At 37.0% G+C, this 22,140-nt stretch overlaps 1 protein-coding gene across 1 annotated transcript; it reads left to right on the top strand.

The window, feature by feature from the left end:
* Positions 1–295: 295 nt before the first annotated feature.
* LOC138715594 (uncharacterized) lies at positions 296–20,789 on the top strand. Its single transcript, XM_069848668.1, has 4 exons — positions 296–379; positions 983–1,178; positions 13,681–14,519; positions 19,992–20,789. The coding sequence occupies exons 1-4, from the start codon at positions 296–298 to the stop codon at positions 20,499–20,501; spliced, it is 1,629 nt and encodes a 542-aa protein (XP_069704769.1). The 3' UTR covers positions 20,502–20,789.
* Positions 20,790–22,140: the final 1,351 nt, after the last annotated feature.

Raw genomic sequence — 22,140 nt, 5'->3', positions numbered from 1 at the left:
CACCGAGTTCGAGGAGAGCGACATGGAGCTGGGGAGGAGGAAGTTGTTGAAGCTAACAACTGATGAGCCGATGATGGTAGACGCTGCCAGCGAGCCTTCGAGCAGCCAGTACGCCGAGTTCGAGGAGAGCGACATGGAGCTGGGGCAGAGGAAGTTGGTGAAGCTAACAACTGATAAGCCGATGATGGTAGACGCTGCCAGCGAGCCTTCGAGCAGCCAGTATGCCGAGTTCGAGGAGAGCGACATTGAGCTGGGGCGGAGGAAGTTGTTGAAGCTAACAACTGATAAGCCGATGATGGTAGATGCTAGCAGCGAGCCTTCGAGCAGCCAGTACGCCGAGTTCGAGGAGAGCGACATGGAGCTGGGGCGGAGGAAGTTGGTGAAGCTAACAACTGATGAGCCGATGATGGTAGACGCTGCCAGCCAGCCTTCGAGCAGCCAGTACGCCGAGTTCGAGGAGAGCGACATGGAGCTGGGGCGGAGGAAGTTGGTGAAGCTAACAATTGATGAGCCGATGATGGTAGACGCTGCCAGCCAGCCTTCGAGCAGCCAGTACACCGAGTTTGAGGAGAGCGACATGGAGCTGGGGAGGAGGAAGTTGGTGAAGCTAACAACTGATGAGCCGATGATGTTAGACGCTGCCAGCCAGCCTTCGAGCAGCCAGTACGCCGAGTTCGAGGAGAGCGACATGGAGCTGGGGCGGAGGAAGTTGTTGAAGCTAACAACTGATAAGCCGATGATGGTAGACGCTGCCAGCCAGCCTTCGAGCAGCCAGTACACCGAGTTCGAGGAGAGCGACATGGAGCTGGGGCGGAGGAAGTTGGTGAAGCTAACAACTGATAAGCCGATGATGGTAGACGCTGGCAGCGAGCCTTCGAGCAGCCAGTACACCAAGTTCGAGGAGAGCGACATGGAGCTGGGGCGGAGGAAGTTGGTGAAGCTAACAACTGATGAGCCGATGATGGTAGACGCTGCCAGCCAGCCTTCGAGCAGCCAGTACGCCGAGTGGGACGAGAGCGTCATGGAGCTGGGGCGGAGGAAGTTGGTGAAGCTAGAGGTTTATCTTTACCATTTCCAGTACGACGTAGACGGATACTACGAAGGTACAGTAACTGTTCAAATTCTAAGCTATAGTGGCGTTCTCAGCTATGCAGAAGCAGAATCCGTGGAATCCCAGAGTAATAGGACCATTTAAAGTAAAACTTATTTTAGGCCAGTGTCCATGGCCCTTAAAAGTAAAAATATTTGATTCTGATTTAGGCTACAGTCATTCGCTATACAAATGCATATGGGAAATAGCGTGCGCTGTAATAAAAATGGCTGATTTTTGTCGGCATTTCCAGCGCAAAGAATTGCAGTTCTCTGGATATCTACGGACTCTGTGCACAATTTCAGGAGACTTGAATTCGTATTGGTAGTGAATAGAACATTTATCCAGTGGTATCATTGAGCCAGTTCGCACCAGTCGCCTGATTCACTTATTGAATTTGTCGCAGTTCGTAGAACCTGTTCTTAAATTTTGAAGATAAAACAAATTAGGTTGACAGAAAGGAAAAACATTAATTTAACATTATAATATTTAAATACATAAATATACTTGGACTTCTCCAGATGGATTGAAATGTAACCAAATAGATCACATCTTGATAGATAAATGGAGACATACTAGTATAGTAGATATTCGAACTTTCAGGGGTGCAGACTATAATTCTGACCATTATTTGGTGATTGAAGAATTAAGAGAAAGATTATCAGTAGCCAAGCGAGTAGAACAGCAAGTTAATATTACTAAATTGAATATTTTGAAATTAAAGGACGAGGAAACTAAGTAAAATTATCAGTTCGAAATTTCGAATAGGTTTGCCACTTTAGAAAGTTCCGACGAAGTTGAGAAAGAATTAGATGTTAATAGCATGTGGGAAAATATCAGAGATAGTATCAAAATTGCAGCTGAGCAGAGCATAGGTTATGAAACTAAGAAAAAGAAACCGTGGTTTGATGAAGATTGTTGCATGGTAGTAGAAAGAAGGAAACAGGCAAAATTGAAATTCTTACAGGATCCAGTTGAGGAGAAGAGAGATAATTATTTCAATGAAAGATGGGAAGCAAGTCGTACACTTAGGAATAAAAAGAGAGGTTACTTGAAGGAAAAACTGAATGAGGTAGAAACAAATAGTAAGAATAAAAACATTCGAGATTTATATAAGGGTATAAAGGAATTTAAGAACGGATATCAGCCAAGGGTAAACGTGATCAAGGATGAGAATGGTGACTTGCTTGCAGACTCTCCATCAATCCTAAACACATGGAAAAACTATTTTGCACAACTACTAAATGTACATAGGCCAGATAGAAATGATCGGGACGAAATTGAAATACAAACTGCTGAGCCATTTATACCTGAACCCACACTTTCAGAAGTCGAAATTGCGATAGAAAATCTGAAAAAGTACAAGTCTCCAGGTATCTGTTTGCAAACAGATGTGTCTTGTGATTGAAATTTATATATACTTATTCTATTATATTACTAGGCATATCTGAAAATATAAAATATAAAATGAATTGTAAATTACAACAGATATAGCCTACAACATCGATGGGCCAGGTTGAAAGGGAAACAATTCAAAATTGAAGTTTAGAGAATCCTGCATTTTGAAGCTTTATGTTGCTGTGAAAAATCAGAGGATTCTTAATCCAAATTCAAATCATGTTTAATATATGTTGTAAGTTTCCAAATTGGATGTTTATAGCAACATGAAGCTTTAAACTTCAGTTTTCTCAAAAGTTTGAATTTTGAGTTGTTTCCTTTTAGAACTGGTCCATCGATATTATATTTGCAGGTCGATCTGCAATTACTTTGGCAGTCTCCTATCGATACCCCTTTCCTTCTGAGTGCTAATACCGCATACACAAAACTGAGCCATAGTTTATTATTCCAAAATATTATTTAAAGAAGTAAATAGACTATTATACACTATTAAGCACAGTAATAAGATACTTCGTTTTCCTTTTTAATACCCCTACAATTTGGTATTCCATTTTTAATGGAACATATTTTTATCCATTAAAAGTATTGAAAATTTTGAATGATTTATGGCTGCTGGGTCGGTAGTAGTCAGTATCATTTAAGTTGTGCTTATGTTTGAATATAAATCCCACACAGAAATAGGGGTAATGCAATGAAACGTGAAAGCATTCCATCGAGGATCCTCCATCTTGCCATGTAAGAAATGTTTATCATCAGAAAGACTGTTGATGGTCATGTTTTCAACCCAGCTATCCCTGCTGAGAGAACAACAGGATCCAGTGTGCAACAGATCGCCTACCAACAATCTTTTATCTCCTGGGAGAATACTAAATCTGCCAGAGATACATGATACCGAATCTATCGCAGTTCAACTAGAAACAATAAGATTAAAAACGCAAAATACGTTCGAAATCCTCACTCAAGTACTTAGTTAGGTGAAGATTCTAGATTTAGAATCTGACATAAAAGATCTAAAATAGAGAACTCTTTAGTTAAAATGAAATGTGTTTGCTAATAGGTAACAGGGTTCTTCCAATGCCTTGACATGGTAGTGTGGTACAAAAAACTGCACTTCCAAAAATTCAAATTCCCACAATCATGCATAAATGTATAAAACAAGCACAACAATTTCACTAAAACATTACCATTTACAGATCACTCCTGGGCTTAGAGGTATTTGTAACACAGGAAAAGAAAAAAGTGAAAACAACTTTTGAAGGAGTTGGGAACTCCTATCGGTATTTGGGTAAAAGTTGAAGAAGAAACGTCTTCTGCTCATCTTTCATTGTACCGTACTTGTTAAATTAATTTGTAACAGTATGTTGTACAAATATGTATCCAGATGCATCTTCAGATACTATAGCATTTCCTTTAGCTCCTTATGTAGGGCGGCCGGGTAGCTCAGTTGGTAGAGCAGCTGGCTACGGACTGGAAGGTCCGGGGTTCGATCCCAGGTGGTGACAGGATTTTTTCTCGTTGCCTCCTATAAAATTGAGTACCGGGTCTTTCCCAGGGGTAAAAGGTGGTCAGAGCGTGGTGCCGACCACACCACCTCATTCTAGTGCCGAGGTCATGGAAAGCATGGGGCTCTACCTCCATGCCCCCATATGCCTTCATGGCAAGTTACGGGGATACCTTTACCTTTTACCTTATGTGGAGCACAGGGCTACAACAAACAAGTGCCACTTTGTCCAAGCGCCACTTTGTCCTGTTCCTGGCTGGGGGCATTTTGAGATAACTCAAATAATATGTCGGTGTGGACAGACATTCAAAGCTAGTTAGCTGGTGTTGTTCTGTGAACTTCTCACACGTTATCTACCGTTATTGTGTTGGAGATAAGAATGTTGGAAGGAAAGAAGAAAATGACTCTGCGCATGCATAGAACAGCACTCCACCCATGCTGCCGCATTTCCTGGAAACATCAGTTGTTTCTGAGTGGAACACGCATGTCTACCTTGTGCTTATAAACGTGTATTTCCTGCTTATGTTGTTTTTATTTAATTTCTGTATATAGTATAATGCTATTTGTGAATATAATAGTACAGTAGGTATGATAATGTATGTGATATGATGCTTCTGTGGCGAGGCAACCCACTGCCGCTCAGCACACAGATGAAGTGTCAGAAGTCTGCTCCTCCTTCGTGACGTGAATCAGCATTTTAAACTATGCACATAATTTTGTTATGGAAGAACATGTTAATGTTATGCTTTATTTAACGACGCTCGTAACAGCAGAGGTTATATCAGCGTCGCTGGTGTGCCAGAATTTTGTCCCGGAGGAGTTCTTTTACATGCCAGTAAATGTACCGACATGAGCCTGTCACATTTGAGCACACTTAAATGCCATCGACCTGGCCCGGGATCGAATCCGCAACCTCGGGCATAGAAGGCCAGTACTATACCAACTGCGCCAACCAGGCCGACAAGAACATGTTGGATTGCAGTTTTCCTTTGTGTGTATTACTTCATTTATTTTTTTTAATTTGCGGTATTTAGCGGAGATAACCGCTTGTTAAAAAATTAGAGTGACACCACTGGATAGTCTATATAAACAGATCTGCACGTGCGATTACTGGAGTTGGAATGTGTTAACCTTACGACCAGAGATATCAAGCTGGCTTCGAAGCTGCTGAACAAGCATGTCCATAAGTGAAAGTGTTAATATTTTAATTTCAAATAATCATAATACATTCTTATTACAATGCATCTTCACCATCACGCCCATGACTGATCAAGTGTCTGGTAGGGCCGGGGGGGGGGGCGCGCTTCTGCCGCTTGCCAGTCGGTCGTCGCGATGTGATGGCGAAGATGCACTGTATTAAGAATTTTATACAATATAGGTCACTAGCCTATACAACGCAGAATGAGAGAAGAGCTGACTTTATTTAGAAATAGGCCTATGTAGGTAAATTAACATGGAACAACCTCAAGTGAAGCATTCATATCATGAAATAATATTATTTATTTTTTTGTCTATTTACCATCCCCTAGTTAGTTTCTTCTCACTATGTAGTACAGTATGGGAGGTAACTTAGGCATGGAGTTCTACCTCCTTGGCCCCAAAACACCTTCATTGCATGTAAAGGCGACATCATTACATTTATTACTTCTCTTCAAAACATGACGGCATTCTCTCACACTCTTCACCACTTAAGTGTAGGAACGAGCAAGGGATAAATAATACTTAGCTCAGTTGCCAATTCTTGAAGTCATTGCCATATTATTTCATTTCTTCCACGTGCCTAAGGGTTGAGGAGAAGATGGGAATTTATGAGGATTTTCCAATTCCAGGAAGAAAGTTCGTCTTGTTTTGGAGCAAGGATTACCTTCACCATTATTACTAAATAAAAACCGTCATGTTCCAGCACACTGCCCCGAAATTTTCGCATGATTTACTCTGTATGAATACTGGATGAAAGAGTCAGTGACAAAACTTTCTCTGAAGTACTTATAATTGCACAATTGATAACACTGCACAGCACAGAATGTCTTAGTAGACTATTATTGTTATAATTGAAGAGTCCACTGCAAGTATGATGGATGTCATTTGGAATACATTTTGCAGGAGAAGCAATTGAAAGTTTGAAATGCTTAGCGCTCAAAGCTTAACTGTGATTTTCCGATCATTACTGGACAATGACTATCAGTGTTAATGCCATATAACTCTGTATGTACATTCTATATGTCTTAAGCTGTATATTGACAGTCTTGGTTCATTTTCGACAAGAAAGTGACATCCATCATTCTTGCAGTGGACTCTTCAATTGTTAGTGTAACGTTTATTGTTAATAACAAGGCACCACCAATGAAAGAAACAAAAAATAATATCCTAAAAAGGAGTTGTAGTTTTTTTATTTCTACACATTTTATTCATATGTCATCTGAACGAGCGTGCGCGCACAGATCGGGACGCATTCTTGCAGCGTTTCTCTGAACGTTGGAGCCAGTTCGGCGTGGCACACTGTACAAAAGGCTACTTGCGTTTCTTATGGCAGGCACTGAGCCGAATTCAATTTGACTCAGTAGTTAACATTCCGCCCGCTAGAGCGCAGTAATGCAAAAATTTCCGTAGATAGCAGGGTTGTTGGAGAAGTTAGGCAGGGAACCATCAAGCTCAAGCTTTCAGGAAAACACAAGTTAAAGTTCCGCGCCAAATCTTAATGTAATGTTACCAATTCAAAACTAATGCACACAACTTGGATTTGAATGTGTAAATTATTAATCCATTTCACTGCCGAGCAAAAAAAAAAAAAAAAAAAAAAAAAAAAAAAAAAAAAAAAAAAAAAAAACACTTGAATAAATTTTTGAAATATCAAACCATAATACAAATTATAACATTACTGTGCGCTTCTATGGACTTGTTTGTGTTAGGCAAGTGTTAATTTATGTTTTGGGAAGCTAAGTATACCCATTGAGTGATGGCCATTGAATGAGTTGAATCCATACTTCATTGAGATACTGGAGGACATATCGCGCCACACGAGAACGTCTATTGTCCTGCAAGGGCATGAAATTGTCACCAATAAATGATGCAAAAGGAAGAACATGTTGCCAAAGGATTTCTTCAATGTAGGGATGGACAGTACGAGATCCACTTTCCACAAAGACAAGGTCCGTTTGTGCAATCAAACTGATGCTGCCCACACCATCACTGAAGCGCCATGAAATGCTGTCCTTGATGAACAGTTGGATGGAGAATACCTTTCTCCAGTCCTCCACACTTTCTCTCTTCCATTTGGGGATCTGAGGAAGAATCGGGACTCATCTGAGAACAAAACTGTTCCTCATCGTTCGCCAGCCCATTTCTGATGTTCCTTTACAAACTGTCAAACTGTAAGAGAGTTTGACGGTGTTGTCTTGTAAGTTCTGGGCCAATATCAGGTATTCTGGAGATCAGACCAGCATCATGTAACCTCCTCCTCACAGTCCACTCACTGACATTCACACCTCGCACTTATTCTAGTCGATTTCTGACCTCGACCGCAGTGGTGTGGTGGTTACGCAGCACTTGAAGGAACAAGAACTGGTCATCTATTGCAAGAAGATGACCTTTTCCTACCATATTCCGATCTTTGAGAATATGAACGAAGTTCCCTGTACCTTTGCACTGTACGTGAATCAGTCGATGGAGTTGTCTGCAACATAACGTAAGATGCGGTCATACTCTACCAACGCGACTGATCTAGCAGCGTTAATGAGGCTTAACGGCATCTTAACTCTCTTAAATGTTGTTTAAAACTGAGTTCAATATTACAGAATTCCATTATGAGCAAAAAAGAAAACAATAGTGTTGTAACTTTGTTTTAACTGCGTGTGTTTAGGGTTGTAAATTTTAATGGCACAGCAGTAAATATAGAGTAAGTAACAGGAAGTGGCAAAGCGAGTGTCACAAGTGACCCAATGAGTATACAATACTTTCCTTTCCAAAACATGAATTAACATTTCATCATCATCATCATCCTTCACGAATTAGGCCTCTGTAGACCTGTTTCGGCCCCATCTGGCAGTCTTCTTAAAGATCTTCCTGGTCGACGATGTCCTCTAGGTTTATATTGCATCATAATTTTTGGGATTCTTGAATTTTCCATTCTTCTTACATGATCTAGCCAATTGAATTTGTATCTGCTGATTTTTTCTTCTACTGACTCTACTTCTAATTGTTCTAAAATTTCTTCATTCCTTTTTCGGTCTAAAAGAATATATCCTGCTGTCCTCCGGAAAAATTTCATTTCCGTTGCTTTGATTCTGTTCATGTCTTTTTTCTTTAATGTCCAAATCTCGCTTCCGTATAAAAGGGAGGATAGTGCTAGTGTATTATATATTTTTATTCTTGTAGATTTTTGTACTAATTTAGCTTTTAATGTATTGTTTATTATCCCTAGAATTTGTGTAAATTTGGTAATTTTCTTGTTCACATCTTTTTCATTTTGATAAGATATTTCACAACCCAGATAATTGAAATTTTGCACTTGTTCGAGGCATTGGTTATTGTGTATTATCTTACTTCTGACTGGGTCTTGTCCTAAAAATGTCATTACTTTTGATTTTTGTGCTGAAATTTCCATCCCAAAATCTTTTAATATTTTATTTAATGTATACAATCCTCTTTGTAAATTATCCTCTGAATTGGAAATTATGACTTGATCATCGGCATAGAGTAAGGTATTTAATGTTAGAGCACTGGTTATTTTGATTCCTGATGTGTAGATATGGTTCCATTTTAAAATAATTTCATTTATATAGATATTAAATAAAGTTGGTGATAGTGGACAACCTTGTCGAACTCCATTATTAACTAATTTTCTTTCGGATATACAGTTATTTATTTTGACACATATTTTGCTGTCTGTGTAGATTTCTATTATATTTTGTAATAGCAAATTTGGAATATTTTTATCTTGTAATATGTCGAATAAAAGGTCTCTTCGGACTTTATCAAAAGCTTTCACAAAATCAATAAAAGCTATATGGATTTCTAAATTAAATTCTCTTCTTTTTTCTAACAATAGTTTGATACTAAATAATGGATCTACACATGATCTTCCTTTTCTAAAGCCATTTTGACACTCCAGAAGGAAAGTTTCAGCATGTTTTTTTTTTAATTTTTCACTTAAAATCTTACTAAATATCTTATAACATGTGTTGAGGATACTAATCCCTCTATAGTTTTCCACATTCTGTTTATCTCCTGTTTTATGTATGGGAATAATTACACTATTTTTCCATTCTTCCAGTAAAGTGGCAGTCAGATATATTCTGTTTAGAAATCTTAGTAATCTTTCTTGAAATAGATCTCCTGCATATTTATACAATTCTGAATTTAGGTTATCTTCTCCAGGTGATTTACTATTTTTCGTCTTCTTTAATGCTTCTTGTAGTTCTTCTTTTGTAATGCATTGTTCATCTGGGTTTTTTGTGTCTCAGAATTTTGAATCAAAAATAGGATTGTTCCATAAGTTTTTGTAAAAGTCTAGGAATGTTTCTATTTTGGGGCAAGGGTTTATCTTGGCGAATTCCTTTATGTCTCTGTTCATGTATTTTAAAATTTTATATGTATTGGGTTTCATTTGATAAATGTCAGTTTCTAAAAAAGATATAAACTCTTTCCATGATTGCCTGTGTCGTTTTCTAATTTCTCTGTTAGCTATCGCCCTTTTATGTTTATAATCTATTTCATCATTGACGGATTTTGTTTGAAGGTATTTTCTATAAGCTATGTTTTTATTTTTTTATGATCTCCTTAATTTCATCATCCCATGATCTTAATTTTTTCTTTTGTGTGAAAGCCTTATATTTTCCGATGCTCTCTGTGGCTGCCTGTGATATTTAAGTTTTAATATTTTCCCATTCTTTGTGAATGTCTTCATCTTCAGGTGTTTCTAATATTTTTTGTTCAAGTCTTTTTTGATAAAGCCAGCGTACACTGTCGTCATGGATTAATCTAATTTTGTAAAGCATTAATTCTTTTTTGGGAGAATTTATCTTTGTTAAATTTAGCCATCTTGGTGTATATCTCACTTTTGCTAATACAAGGTAATGATCTGATCCAATGTCACTTCCTCTGAAGACCTTGACATCTAAAGACAATTCGGATAATTTTTTATTTGCTATAAAATAATCTATGATAGATTTTGAGCCACGTGCTGACCATGTATACATATGAATATCCTTATGGTTGTAAAATGAATTCATGATTTTCATTTCATTGTATAATACAAAATCTCTTATTTTTTCTCCATTATTGTTTATGGTAGGTTCTCCAAATTTTCCTATGGTATTTTTTATTTCGATGTTGCCTATTCTACCGTTTAAATCTCCAGGTAATAATATGTAATTATTTTTATTTACTTTATTCAAAATTTCTTGCAACTGGGCATAAAACAATTCAGTTTCTTCAACTCTTCCTTCCTCTGGAGCACAAAGACTAAAGAAAGTTAGTTTGCCTCTTCCTATCTGAAGTTGTACTTCTAGTATTCTTTCATTCCAATATGTATAATTGTTTATTTTGTTTTTTATTGATTTATGAATCCAAATCATTACTCCGGCCTGTGCTCTTGTCTTCTTATTAACACCATTATATATGATTATGTAGTTTCTTGTTTCAGTTGTGCCTTTTAGTTTCTTTTCTGTTTCTGTTATTGCTGCTATTTTAATCTGCTTGTTATTCAATATTTCGTCTAGTTCTTCTTCTTTGTGATTGATCCCTCTAACATTCCAGGTAGCGTATGTGAACATATTTTGTTTTTTCCAATTTCGTTTAACCGTTGACTTGCTCTGGGTTGTCATCAAATTATCTGTCCTTATACTGCTTGTTTGAGGCTTGAAAGTAATGTAATTTTCCCTAAGATAGGTTACTAGCCTTATCGTTAGGTAGTCCAGTAGTGGGGCTGCCACTTTTAGCCTCTGGACAGGCTTGTAATGCAGCATTTCCTCTGCATTTGATGAAACAGTTATACCGCTGTGACTCAGTCGCCATTTCCTCGTTGGTAGAAACAGGGTGGACCACGGGAAGGTGAGGATGGCATTTGGATAGGAGAGGCTGTATGTTTCGCGTCACTATCCCTTCTTCACCCCCTCTTCTTGCCTAACACAAACAGACCCATAGAAGCACACAGTAATGTTATAATTTGTATTATGGTTTGATATTTCAAATTATTTTATTCAAGTGTTGCGTTTTTTTTTTCTTTTCTTTTTTGCTCGGCAGTGTATATTGAATGCAGAGATAGTCAGTCATGGTTCTTTTTAGAAAGATATATATATTTTTTCATATTATGTAACACTATTTGTTAATTTTGTGTAATATTTGTTTTATTTTGCGGCAACTAAATATCGCTTTATTGTTGCTAGTATTGATGCTTTTGTTAAGAATACATGAGATCTGTGCACGACATGAACATGTGTTATTTAATATTCAGGCTCCTGCCTTGGATTCATTGGCCTGTTTAAATAAAGTGCAAACTTATTCATTTATTATCTATATCATTGTTATTCTCGTGTGTTTTTGCCAGTAATTTTACTAGTTATAAAAGTCATTTGTATTTGACTTAACAATACTGAGAAAGTTCTCCATTATTTGTATATTTTGTAAATTTCGTTATTAGTTTCGGAAATGTTATTGTAACTGTTACTAGATGCATTAACTGCACACCTGGTAAAATAGCTGGTTTAATTAATGTGTTTTATTTAATATAATGTAAACGTGAGCTGTGATTATCGCCTTTCACTAGGGTGATTTGCATGCAACATTTTTTTTGCACCACCACCAGAATGCGTCACCGGCCGCCACTGATTGTTACAATTTTAACTAACAAACAATAAAATTACAAGAAATAGATAAGCAATAAAAAAACTGAGTCACTTAGCTCAGACGATAGTGTTTGAGATTCGTATTCGGAAGGTCACGGGTTCAAACCCCGTGGTCAACCAATGTGATTGAGGTTTTTCATGGTTTCCCTCAGTCACGAAGGCACTTGCAGGATTGGAAATTTACATATTATGATTCATGATCCCCTTAATCGCTAATATCATAAACATTGAAACAAAATCTAAATCAGTTACATGAACATAAGCCATAAGACAATAAAAAACAGAGTCAGAACAAAAGTCCATGACCTACTGATATACCCAAAGATTCTACACACGTGATATATCAATACATGTTAAAGTTTGTATAGCTAAAGTTCACAAAAAATGCCAACTGAGAATAAGTGAAACAGAGAAAAAGAGGTTATGGGATTTTTAAGTCAGTTAAAACAGAACCTCAGAATAGCACGAAATTAACACAGGAGTAAAACAGGATTGCGGTCTCCCTTCTGTTTATAATGCATGTGAATGAAATTCTTCAGAAACGGAGACAAATGTGACATGGTCAGTTGCAGATAAACAGAAATTTAAAAATAGGTTCATTGATATTTGCAGTTGACCTAGTTTCAGTAGCATCTACAGAAAATGATCTACAATACTCAGTACGTAATTTAAATATCACTGCAAAAATGTAAAATGGAAATAAATACAGAAAAAAAGAAGTTACGGCCATTTGGGGAAAATACGCTATCCCTAAAAAAAATATGTTTAGAAGGCAACATTTTAGGAAAAGTTAATGATTTTACATAATTATCTTGGCTACAAATTAATATTAGATAATGATTTGGATATAATGAGCAAAATTGTAGAATACTTCAAATCTATGGGAATAAAAGAAGGGTAATGAAACCTTCCCTGCTACTGAGAAGCACTAGAATACGCCTTTAACAAATCTTGTAGTCTGTTATGATAATGAGGCATGGACATTAAGGCGGATGGATGAAAGTAGAATAACAGCTAACGAAATGAGGTTTATGCGAAGAACAGCATGATATACAAAATGGGACCATAAAAGCAACGACAAAGTAATGGAAGAACTGAGTCTGGAATCAATACTCGATTTCATACAGAAATATCAGAACTGCATGAGCCATTTGCAATGTATGAGATCCCACAGAATCCCAAAAGGTATTCTTCGTTATCAACCCCATGGGAAGAGATCTCTGGGACGTCCCAAAAAGAGCTGGGGAGAAATTCCTCTTTATTATGAGATCGTAATAGGCCACATGGCCTAATACTTGTATAAATGATGATAATGATAAAGTCACGTAGATAGAGGTGTTTGGGTATGCTTGGAGCAAAAGGATAGTGTGTTTGTTTTGGTTTCTCCACACCCACACTGCATATGCAAGGAATTTCCGGCCATCAAGTACAGTTAAGATAAAAAAAAAAATATTGTGTTGACAAACAATTTAGAACATTGAATAATTTGAATAATTTCAAGGAAAAAATTGTTCCGGGGCCAGGTATCCATCCAGGGACCTCTGGCTGAACGCACCAGTGCTCTACAGATTGAACTACCCAGGAACTCCAACCGACACCGTCTCAATTTTTCTCCTTATATCCACACAACTCTAGTGGGCTGACGAGATGCCAGAGACCCACATCGAGTGCAAAACTATGTATAATTAATATTCATTACATTCGTTCAAAACCTGTACAAATGATTTTGTATGACTTTGCAAATGGACAGTAAAAATAGAGAGTTGTATACGAATTCTCACTCTTTAATATGCCATTCACGGATAATGACACATGCTTAAAGTTCTTGTTCATTTTGCTTGTTGCAGAAGCGGTGAAAATCCTCGATGGCTTGTCACTAGAGAAGTTAGGAACTTCATTCATACCTCCCACGCTTCCCCACGCCAGATCCCTTTCCAGCTCCTCTGCCAGCTCCCTTGACTCCTATACCAGCTCCCATGACTCCTATACCAGCTCTGCCAGCTCCCATACCAGCTCTCCCAGCTCCCATGACTCCTCTACCAGTTCTGCCAGATCCCATGTCTCCCATATCAGTTCTGCCAGCTCCCATGTCTCCCATACCAGCTCTGCCAGTTCCCATGCCTCCCATACCAGCTTTTCCAGCTCTCTTTCGAGCTCTCATGCCTCCCATACCAGTTCCCTTTTCTCCATAACCAGCGCCCCTGCCACTTTATGTTTCCCTGCGAGCTCTCACGCCTCCCTTACCAGCTCTACCAGCTCCCTTTTCTCCGAATCCAACTGTGCCAGCGCCCCTGCCATTTTATGTTTCTTTGCGAGCTCTCATGCCTCCCATACCAGCTCTACCAGCTCCCTTTCCTCCAAAACCAGCCGTGCCAGCGCCCCTGCCACTTTAAGTTTCTCTGCGAGCTCTGATGCCTTCCATACCAGCTCTACCAGCTCCCTTTTCTCCAAAACCAGCTATGCCAGCGCCCCTGCCACTTTATGTTTCTCTGTGAGCTCTCATGCCTCCCATACCAGCTCTACCAGCTCCCTTTCCTCCAAAACCAGCTGTGCCAGCGCCCCTGCCACTTTATGTTTCTCTGCGAGCTCCCATGCCACGTCATCATTGGAGCATCTTTCAGCAGCAGCAGCAGAAGAAGAAGAAGAAGAAGAGGAGATAAGAATGAAGAGTTGCTGGTGCCCCTGTGTAAGATATGTATATCGTGGGCTTCGTAGTCTTTTTAGGCGCAAGTAGTTACAAATTTTATGTTTAAGAGCCATTTTCAGATAGATTGCTCTTGGAGTGTTTCTATGTTTTCCTCATTACATGTTCACAGCTAAACAATTCTGTTACAAACTTTTGTTTTGTTTGGTGGCCTTTTTCTTTATGTGCTAAAAATATGTTTGAATCTCACGCTCCGTCCCTTGGTTCCAATCAATGTTTATAATATATTTTTATCGTTATTTCAGTCATCAGCTTATCAGGTATATAGAAGGTTAACATCCTATCATTTCATGATACATGAGCTAGTTTAAATCACAAACGTTTTCGGCCATTTCGTTGGTCATCTTCAGGTGATTATGTGAATACAATAAATAATACGAATATTTTTAACAATATTTTAGGAGCTATACCATGCCATATTATAACATAAAGAATACAGGGTAATTCATTGACTATGTTAACAACTTTTAGAAATGATGGAGGAGACAATTATGAACAACTTTCATATAGGAACCTATGTCCGGAAACGTTTCGTTTCATAGTAAGAAAACCAAGATACGTTAGTCAATGTAACCAGCTAAATTGGAACTGAAGGCTATCCTTTTGAAGTTTGGTTGCAGATGACTTGGTCCTGTAAATGTTGGTGATTTCTCATAAAAATGGTATAAGTTAGTTGGCATCGTAAATTACATTTTGACTGATTAAACATTGCAACTTGCCGATATGCATTTCATTTATGGAAGTACAAAAGGAAATGGAAGGAAATTTGCAATGTTCAATCGGTCAAAATATCATTTACTATGTCAACTAACTTATGCTATCTATATGAATAATCACCAACGTTTGCAGGAACAGGACACCTTTCAGTTCGATTTTAGTTGGTTACACTGACTAGCATATCTAGGATCTAGGCTTGTAACTACGAAGCGGAACGTTTCCAGGCATAGATTCCTATAAGAAAGTTGTTCATATTGATGGCCTCTATCATCCCTAAAATTTTGTAACATAGTCACTGAATCATCCTGTATAATTTCATAATTAATGAGTGCTAAAACTGTATATTAAAACAAGAGTGAACTTCAGTGTTACATAATATTATCTTATTGGTTATTTTATGCTAAACACATTTTGCTCCTATTTTTATCGAAGTCACATGGTTAAAAACATGTATAAAATCTATTTGTTAAAACATATTAAATGCACATTGTGTGAGTAAACTATATTCTATGAGAAGATGTATAATATGTCTAAATTGTTATAAACTTATAAATTAGGACGTATTCGTACACATATGATGAAACCACGGCAAGGAAAGGTACGGATGATGATGTTTCTATGCTGTACCACTTCTGCTCTGTCATTCTTTTGCCCCAAGTGAAGCATCTTGAAATATTTTGCGACTCATGTGCAGGGAAAAATAAAAACTATACTGTTTTCAGATTTCTACATTATTTAGTGCACATGTGTCACCGATTTGACTCTGCAAGGATAACCTTCCCATTAGAGGCTATTCGTATATGGAGTCCGATAAAGATATTTATTTAATTATTTATTTATTTATCCGAATGACAGGTACATAGATAACTTATCTTTTACCCAAACACAACCTCAAGATTAAAAAAAATTAACTTAATATAACTTAAAATTAAATCTAAAGAAGGAACTAAACAAAATCCTTAAAGAAGTAAAAACTAAGAACTAAACAGAGGCATTAGGCTTCTCACTTCCCAGTATCTGCCACATTCAGTCAGTGATTTTAGAGCTGGACAGCATTGGAGATGATCCCTATTCATCGCTTCTCAAAGGTCACAAAGGGTACAGTTTGGATGTTGATAAATACCAAAATGGTGGAGATGCTGTGCCAAGCAGTCATGACCAGTTGCAAGGTGGAAATGCGCGACTGCCAATCTTCTTGGTCCGTTAGGTATTGATAAAAGGCCCCTTCTCCAGTGTTTGTCATAATGTTCTTTCAGCAATCTGATGGGAGTGGATGTTGTGGGCAACTTCTTGGATGTATAATTTTATTGTCTGGAAGGGTGTTGGTTTAGGAGATGTTTGTAAAATTTTAGCACCTTTTTTTGCCAAGGCATCAGCCTGCTCATTGCCAAATAAGTTGCAGTGCCCGGGGACCCACTGTAGTACCACGATTTTGTGTTTTGCTTGTAATAGTTGTATGGCATTTTGACAGTCTTGGATTGATGAAGACTCAGGGTCTGAGGAACCTACAGATTCTATGGCTGCTTTGGAGTCTGACAGGATGACGACATTCTTGAATTTAGTTTGATGACATATCAGTTGAGCTAAGGCTACCCTGATAGCTTCAATTTCACTGTCATAAGCTGACCTATGAGTGCCTACCGCAGTATAGGAGGCAAAGATATCGCTGTATACACCGGCACCAACATTAATATCATCCTCCGATTTGGATCCATCTGTATAAACACGAAGCCACTCAGTTTCTGGATACTTGAGATTAATTGTTTCAAGAGCCTGGGATCTTAATATATCTACTGGTGTTTCTTTTTTACAAACATCATCTTCCAAATCTACGGAGAATAAGATGGAGTTAGAAAGTATTGGATTAAAAAATTGAGGAAGAGGTTCTGGAGTATTACAAATCTGATATATTTCCCTCAATTCCATGACTCTTTGTATAAATCCGTGCTGTTTTTTCAATCTTCTTTCGACATTATGATAAGATTGCCAGAATTGGTCTCCAGGAATTCTTAATAGCTTTTCATATAGAATTAGTGCCTTCTCTTCAATTAATCTATGAATTGGTTTAAATCCTGTTAAGAGGAGCATGGCATTAATTGGAGAGGTTTTGACTCCACCAGTGAGGTGGCGTAGGGCTTGGTTTTGCACTTGATCGATTTTATCTAATACTGTCTCCGAAGCTGTTATTAGGGGTTCACAACAGTACAATATTTGAGGTAGTATATACATTTTATATACTGTTTGTAGGATAGTGCGGTCACAACCCCATTTTGAACCTGCAATTCGTTTAATTCCATTTAACTGTTTGGATGATGAGGATATAATTTTTTCTGCCTGGTGAGACCATTTTAGTTTCCTATCAAAGGACACTCCTAAATACGTAAATACATCTGTTTGATGAAGTGGAATATCTTTGTATCTTAGGTTAGGGTGTATGGCTTGATGACTTAAAGAGAAGTTTTGGAACTTAGTTTTAGTCATATTTACATTCATGTTATTGTGGTCACACCAATGTTCCAGGATGTTGAGTGCTGTGTTAAGAATGTTAGTGGTTTCTGACTCAGCTTTTCTTTTGGGTGTTTCAGTATAAAAGACTAAATCATCCGCATACAATAGGCATCTTATGTTGGGTATAGATTTTAATTCCTGAATTAAATCATTTATGTATATATTCAACAAAACACAACTTAACACTGCTCCTTGAGGAACGCCAGTTTGCAATAAATTGCTTCTCGAAAGGGAAGATCCAGAACGGACTTTACATGAACGTTGATCAATGAAAGCCTTTAACCACCGAAGCATGTTAGATTTAATGCCTAATTGACCAAGTTTATATATCAGTTTCTCTCTCCAAACTGAGTCATATGCAGAACTAAAATCAACAAAGACTGCAGTAAGTATGTTACCTCTATCTATGGCATCCTTTATGTCCTGACTAAATTTAGTAACTTGCTAACAGTTGATCTACGCTTCCTGAAGCCAGCTTGTTCATAAGCTAATAATTTGTTAAATTCAGTATACCAGTTTAACCTTTGAGAGACTATGCATTCCATTAACTTTGCCATAACACTAGTTAACGAGATTGGTCTATAATTTGCCATGCATGTAGGATCTTTACCTTTTTTTAAAATCGGAATGACAACAGCACTCTTCCATTGGGATGGTATTAATCCTGTAGACCAGATTTTGTTAAAAAAAAACAAGAGTGGTGCGTTTAGCCTCTATTCCTAGATGTTTGTTAAACTCGGGATGGATTTTGTCTTCTCCTGGTGTTTTCTTGTTTTTCAGAATTCTTATTGCCTTATTGAGTTCTTTCATTGTAACAGGAGTTGTGAAAATATCATCTGATAAAGTATCCACCTCATTTATGAGATCTGATGTTTTATTTCTATACTTTACCTTCTCATTTATGAGATCTGATGTTTTATGTTTAATTACTTTGGATTGCTTTCTTGCCTGAGTACCTTTCTTTTGTGCCTGAGCATAGTGATGGGCAAAAGCATTGGCAATTTCTGTATCAGAGTGAATCAGATTATTACCAACCAATATTAGTTCTTTTTTGGGTATAGTTTTATTCTGTTGCATATTGGAAAGAAATTTATGGTATTTTGAGCTGTCTTTTTGAAAGGTGAAATTAGATATGAAGTCATTAAATGAATTTCTTTTGGCTTCTAGAATAGATTTTTTCAGAAGTGCAGCCTTTTGTCTCCAAGCTTGGATATCCTCCATATTCTTTGATTGCTCAGCAGTTTTACGTAGGTCGTCCCGTTGCTTTTTAATCTCATCAAGGTTTTTAGACCAGAAACATTTATATTTTCTAACAGATCCTCTAGGAATATTTTGCTTCGCACATTTCAATATTTTTGCGCTCAATATTTTATATATTTTACTGGGATGTTCAGTGAGATCAATGTTTTTCTCATAAAATTCACTTCCCAGAGATTTCGAGAAGTTGGTCCAATTAGCTTTCTTGAAGTTCCATGAGATTCTAGAATGGTGTTCATCCTTGCTTTCTTGTATACTGAAAGTAATGGTAGCTATAACTGTTCTGTGACCAGATCCTGGATCCTCTAGAACTATCCTTTTGGTGTTTTTGTATATGTCCGCCGATACTAAGAGAAGATCGGTGATGTTAGAGTAGCATTATAGTGGAGATAAGTGTGAAGATCTGTTTTGTTATAAACTAGTTGTAAGGTACTGGAGTTCAATAGATCTTCTATTTCTTTCCCTGCTGCATTTGAGCTATTGCAGCCCCGTGTTCGAGAATGGGCATTGAAATCTCCTATTAATATTGTCTTATTAGTAATGTGAAGATTTGAGAAATTAGGTTTATTATTAGGAGGACTGTATATAGCATAAATTTTAAAATGGCAGCCTAGCTTCCATATGTTTAATTCTACAATTTCGCTTTTGTCTTCTGTGGAACCCATTTCTTTTAGTGGTTTAAAATCGGCACTATTCTGGTCTTTAACTCCAACTAAAATGCCGCTAGCGATTTGTCTGTATTTACCCATGAGATATAGTGTGTAGCCCTTGAACTGGTAACGAGGTATCAAATCATCTGTGAGATTAGATTCCATGATTGTGAAAACGTCAATATTATGCTTTATTAACATGAGCATTAATTCTGTCCTTTTCGCTTAGGAAAGCCCTCCTGCATTCCACTGCAAGACATTTAACTTTATGGGTCCATTCTTAAAAGAACGATTTGATGTGAGGTTATGTGTCATTTTGTAGATCTTTTTGTCGCTACTAAGCGTCCAGGCTGCACCACGAGGAGGTAGATCTACATCACACCCCCCGATAAAGATATGGGTCTTATTAAACAGAATGCTCATATCGAAGTACCCAATGATTCTAATCAAAGTCTCGAGAATGAAATCCTGTCCATTCACTGCAGTTGAGGCTGGTCAACATATGTTCTACAAGTGGGGATCGTATATGGAATCTCATTATAAGAAGAAATCGCCATTTGGAATACGTCCAATAACTGAGATTTTTATTGGACAGAAGAATATTCGCACCATTACTTTCAGAGAATGTGCACACAACGCAGCCTGGGTGTCACACATTTCTGTTTACAGAAAGCAGAACATTCCATCATCTGAAATAAGCTATCATACTCATCTTCCAGTATTGGTGACAAAGTTCAATGATCTTCAGCTGTTAAGTCAATTCTGTTGTCCGTTAGCTAAAGCATTCTACAAGAACATCAAGATACAAGCAGACATCGAAGATGATGATTAATTCAACTATTGTGAAAGAGGAGCAAGAAATATTGTGTTAATAGTTATAGTTTTATCATTATCTCGGACATTTTGATTACTCTTTCCTTGTTTCTTAGGACAGATTACGGTGATTTATTGAACTATTGTGATTACGATAATTAATTCAATGATTGTGAAAGAGCAGTACGAAATTATGTTAATAACATTGTGTATCATTATTGTTTAATTTTATTATTGTTATGTCAGACTTTGATTATACTCTTTCCTCGTTTCTCAGAACTTCGATTATGATGATTAATTCAACTATTGCGACTATGATGATTAATTCAATTGTTGCAATGGTGATTAATTCAACTATTGTGATTATGATGATTAAGTCAACTATTGTGATTATGGTGATTAATTCAACTATTGTGAAAGAGGAGCAAGAAATATTCCGTTAATAATTATAGTTTAATCGTTATGTTGGACTTGATTACTCTTTCCTTGTTTCTTAGGACTGATTACGGTGATTTATTCAACTACTGTGATTATGATAATTAATTCAATTATTGTGAAAGAGCAGCACGAAATAATGTTAATACCATTAAGGATTATTATTGTTTAATTATTATTGTTATGTCAGACTTTGATTATACTCTTTCCTCGTTTCTCAGAACTTTGATTATGATGATTAATTCAGTTGGTATGATTATGATCATTAATTCAACTATTGCGACTACGATGATTAATTCAACTATTGTGGTTATGATTATTAATTCAACTATTGTGATTATGGTGATTAATTCAACTACTGCTATTATGATGATTAATTCAAATATTGTGATTATGGTGATTAATTCAACTGTTGTGAAAGAGGAGCAAGGAATATTGTGTTAATAATTATAGTTTAATCGTTATGTCGGACATTCTGATTACTCTTTCCTTGTTTCTTAGGACTGATTATGGTGGTTTATTCAACTATTGTGATTATGATGATTAATTCAACTATTGTGAAAGAACAGCAAGAAATAATGTGTTAATAACACTGTCCATTATTAAAGTTTAACCATTATAATGCCAGACTTTGATTATTCCATTCCCTTGTTATCAGAACTTTGATTATGATGATTAATTCAACTATTGCGATTATGATGATTAATTCAACTATTGCAATTACGATGATTAATTCAACTATTGCTACTGTGATGATTAATTAAACTATTGTGATTATGATGATTAATTCAACTATTGCGATTATGATGATTAATTCAACTATTGCGACTGTGATGATTAATTCAACTATTGTGATTATGATATTAATTCAAATATTGCGATTATGATGATTAATTCCACTATTGCCATTATGATGATTAATTCAACTATTGCGACTGTGATGATTAATTCAACTACTGTGATTATGATTAATGAAACTATTGCGACTGTGATGATTAATTCAACTATTGTGATTATGATGATTAATTCAACTATTGAAATTATGATATTTATTCAACAATTGCGCCTGTCCACACCTGTGGAGTAATGGTCAGCGCGTCTGGCCGCGAAGCCAGGTGGCCCGGGTTCGATTCCCGGTCGGGGCAAGTTACCTGGTTGAGGTTTTTTTCGGGGTTTTCCCTCAACCCAAGATGAGCAAATGCTGGGTAACTTTCGGTGCTGGA

Source organism: Periplaneta americana, chromosome 15, assembly GCF_040183065.1.
Source record: "Periplaneta americana isolate PAMFEO1 chromosome 15, P.americana_PAMFEO1_priV1, whole genome shotgun sequence".
Classification (NCBI taxonomy): domain Eukaryota; kingdom Metazoa; phylum Arthropoda; class Insecta; order Blattodea; family Blattidae; genus Periplaneta; species Periplaneta americana.
This window is presented reverse-complemented; position numbering and strand designations above follow the sequence as displayed.

Excerpts from the sequence above, each read along its gene's own strand:
- LOC138715594 (XM_069848668.1), top strand. The coding sequence starts at position 296 with ATGGTAGATGCTAGCAGCGAGCCTTCGAGCAGCCAGTACGCCGAGTTC. Across the intron at positions 380-982 it reads AGCTGGGGCGGAGGAAGTTG|CCTTCGAGCAGCCAGTACGC; the intron begins GTGAAGCTAACA and ends GCTGCCAGCCAG. Across the intron at positions 14,520-19,991 it reads AGAGTTGCTGGTGCCCCTGT|ATCTTTTTGTCGCTACTAAG; the intron begins GTAAGATATGTA and ends GTCATTTTGTAG.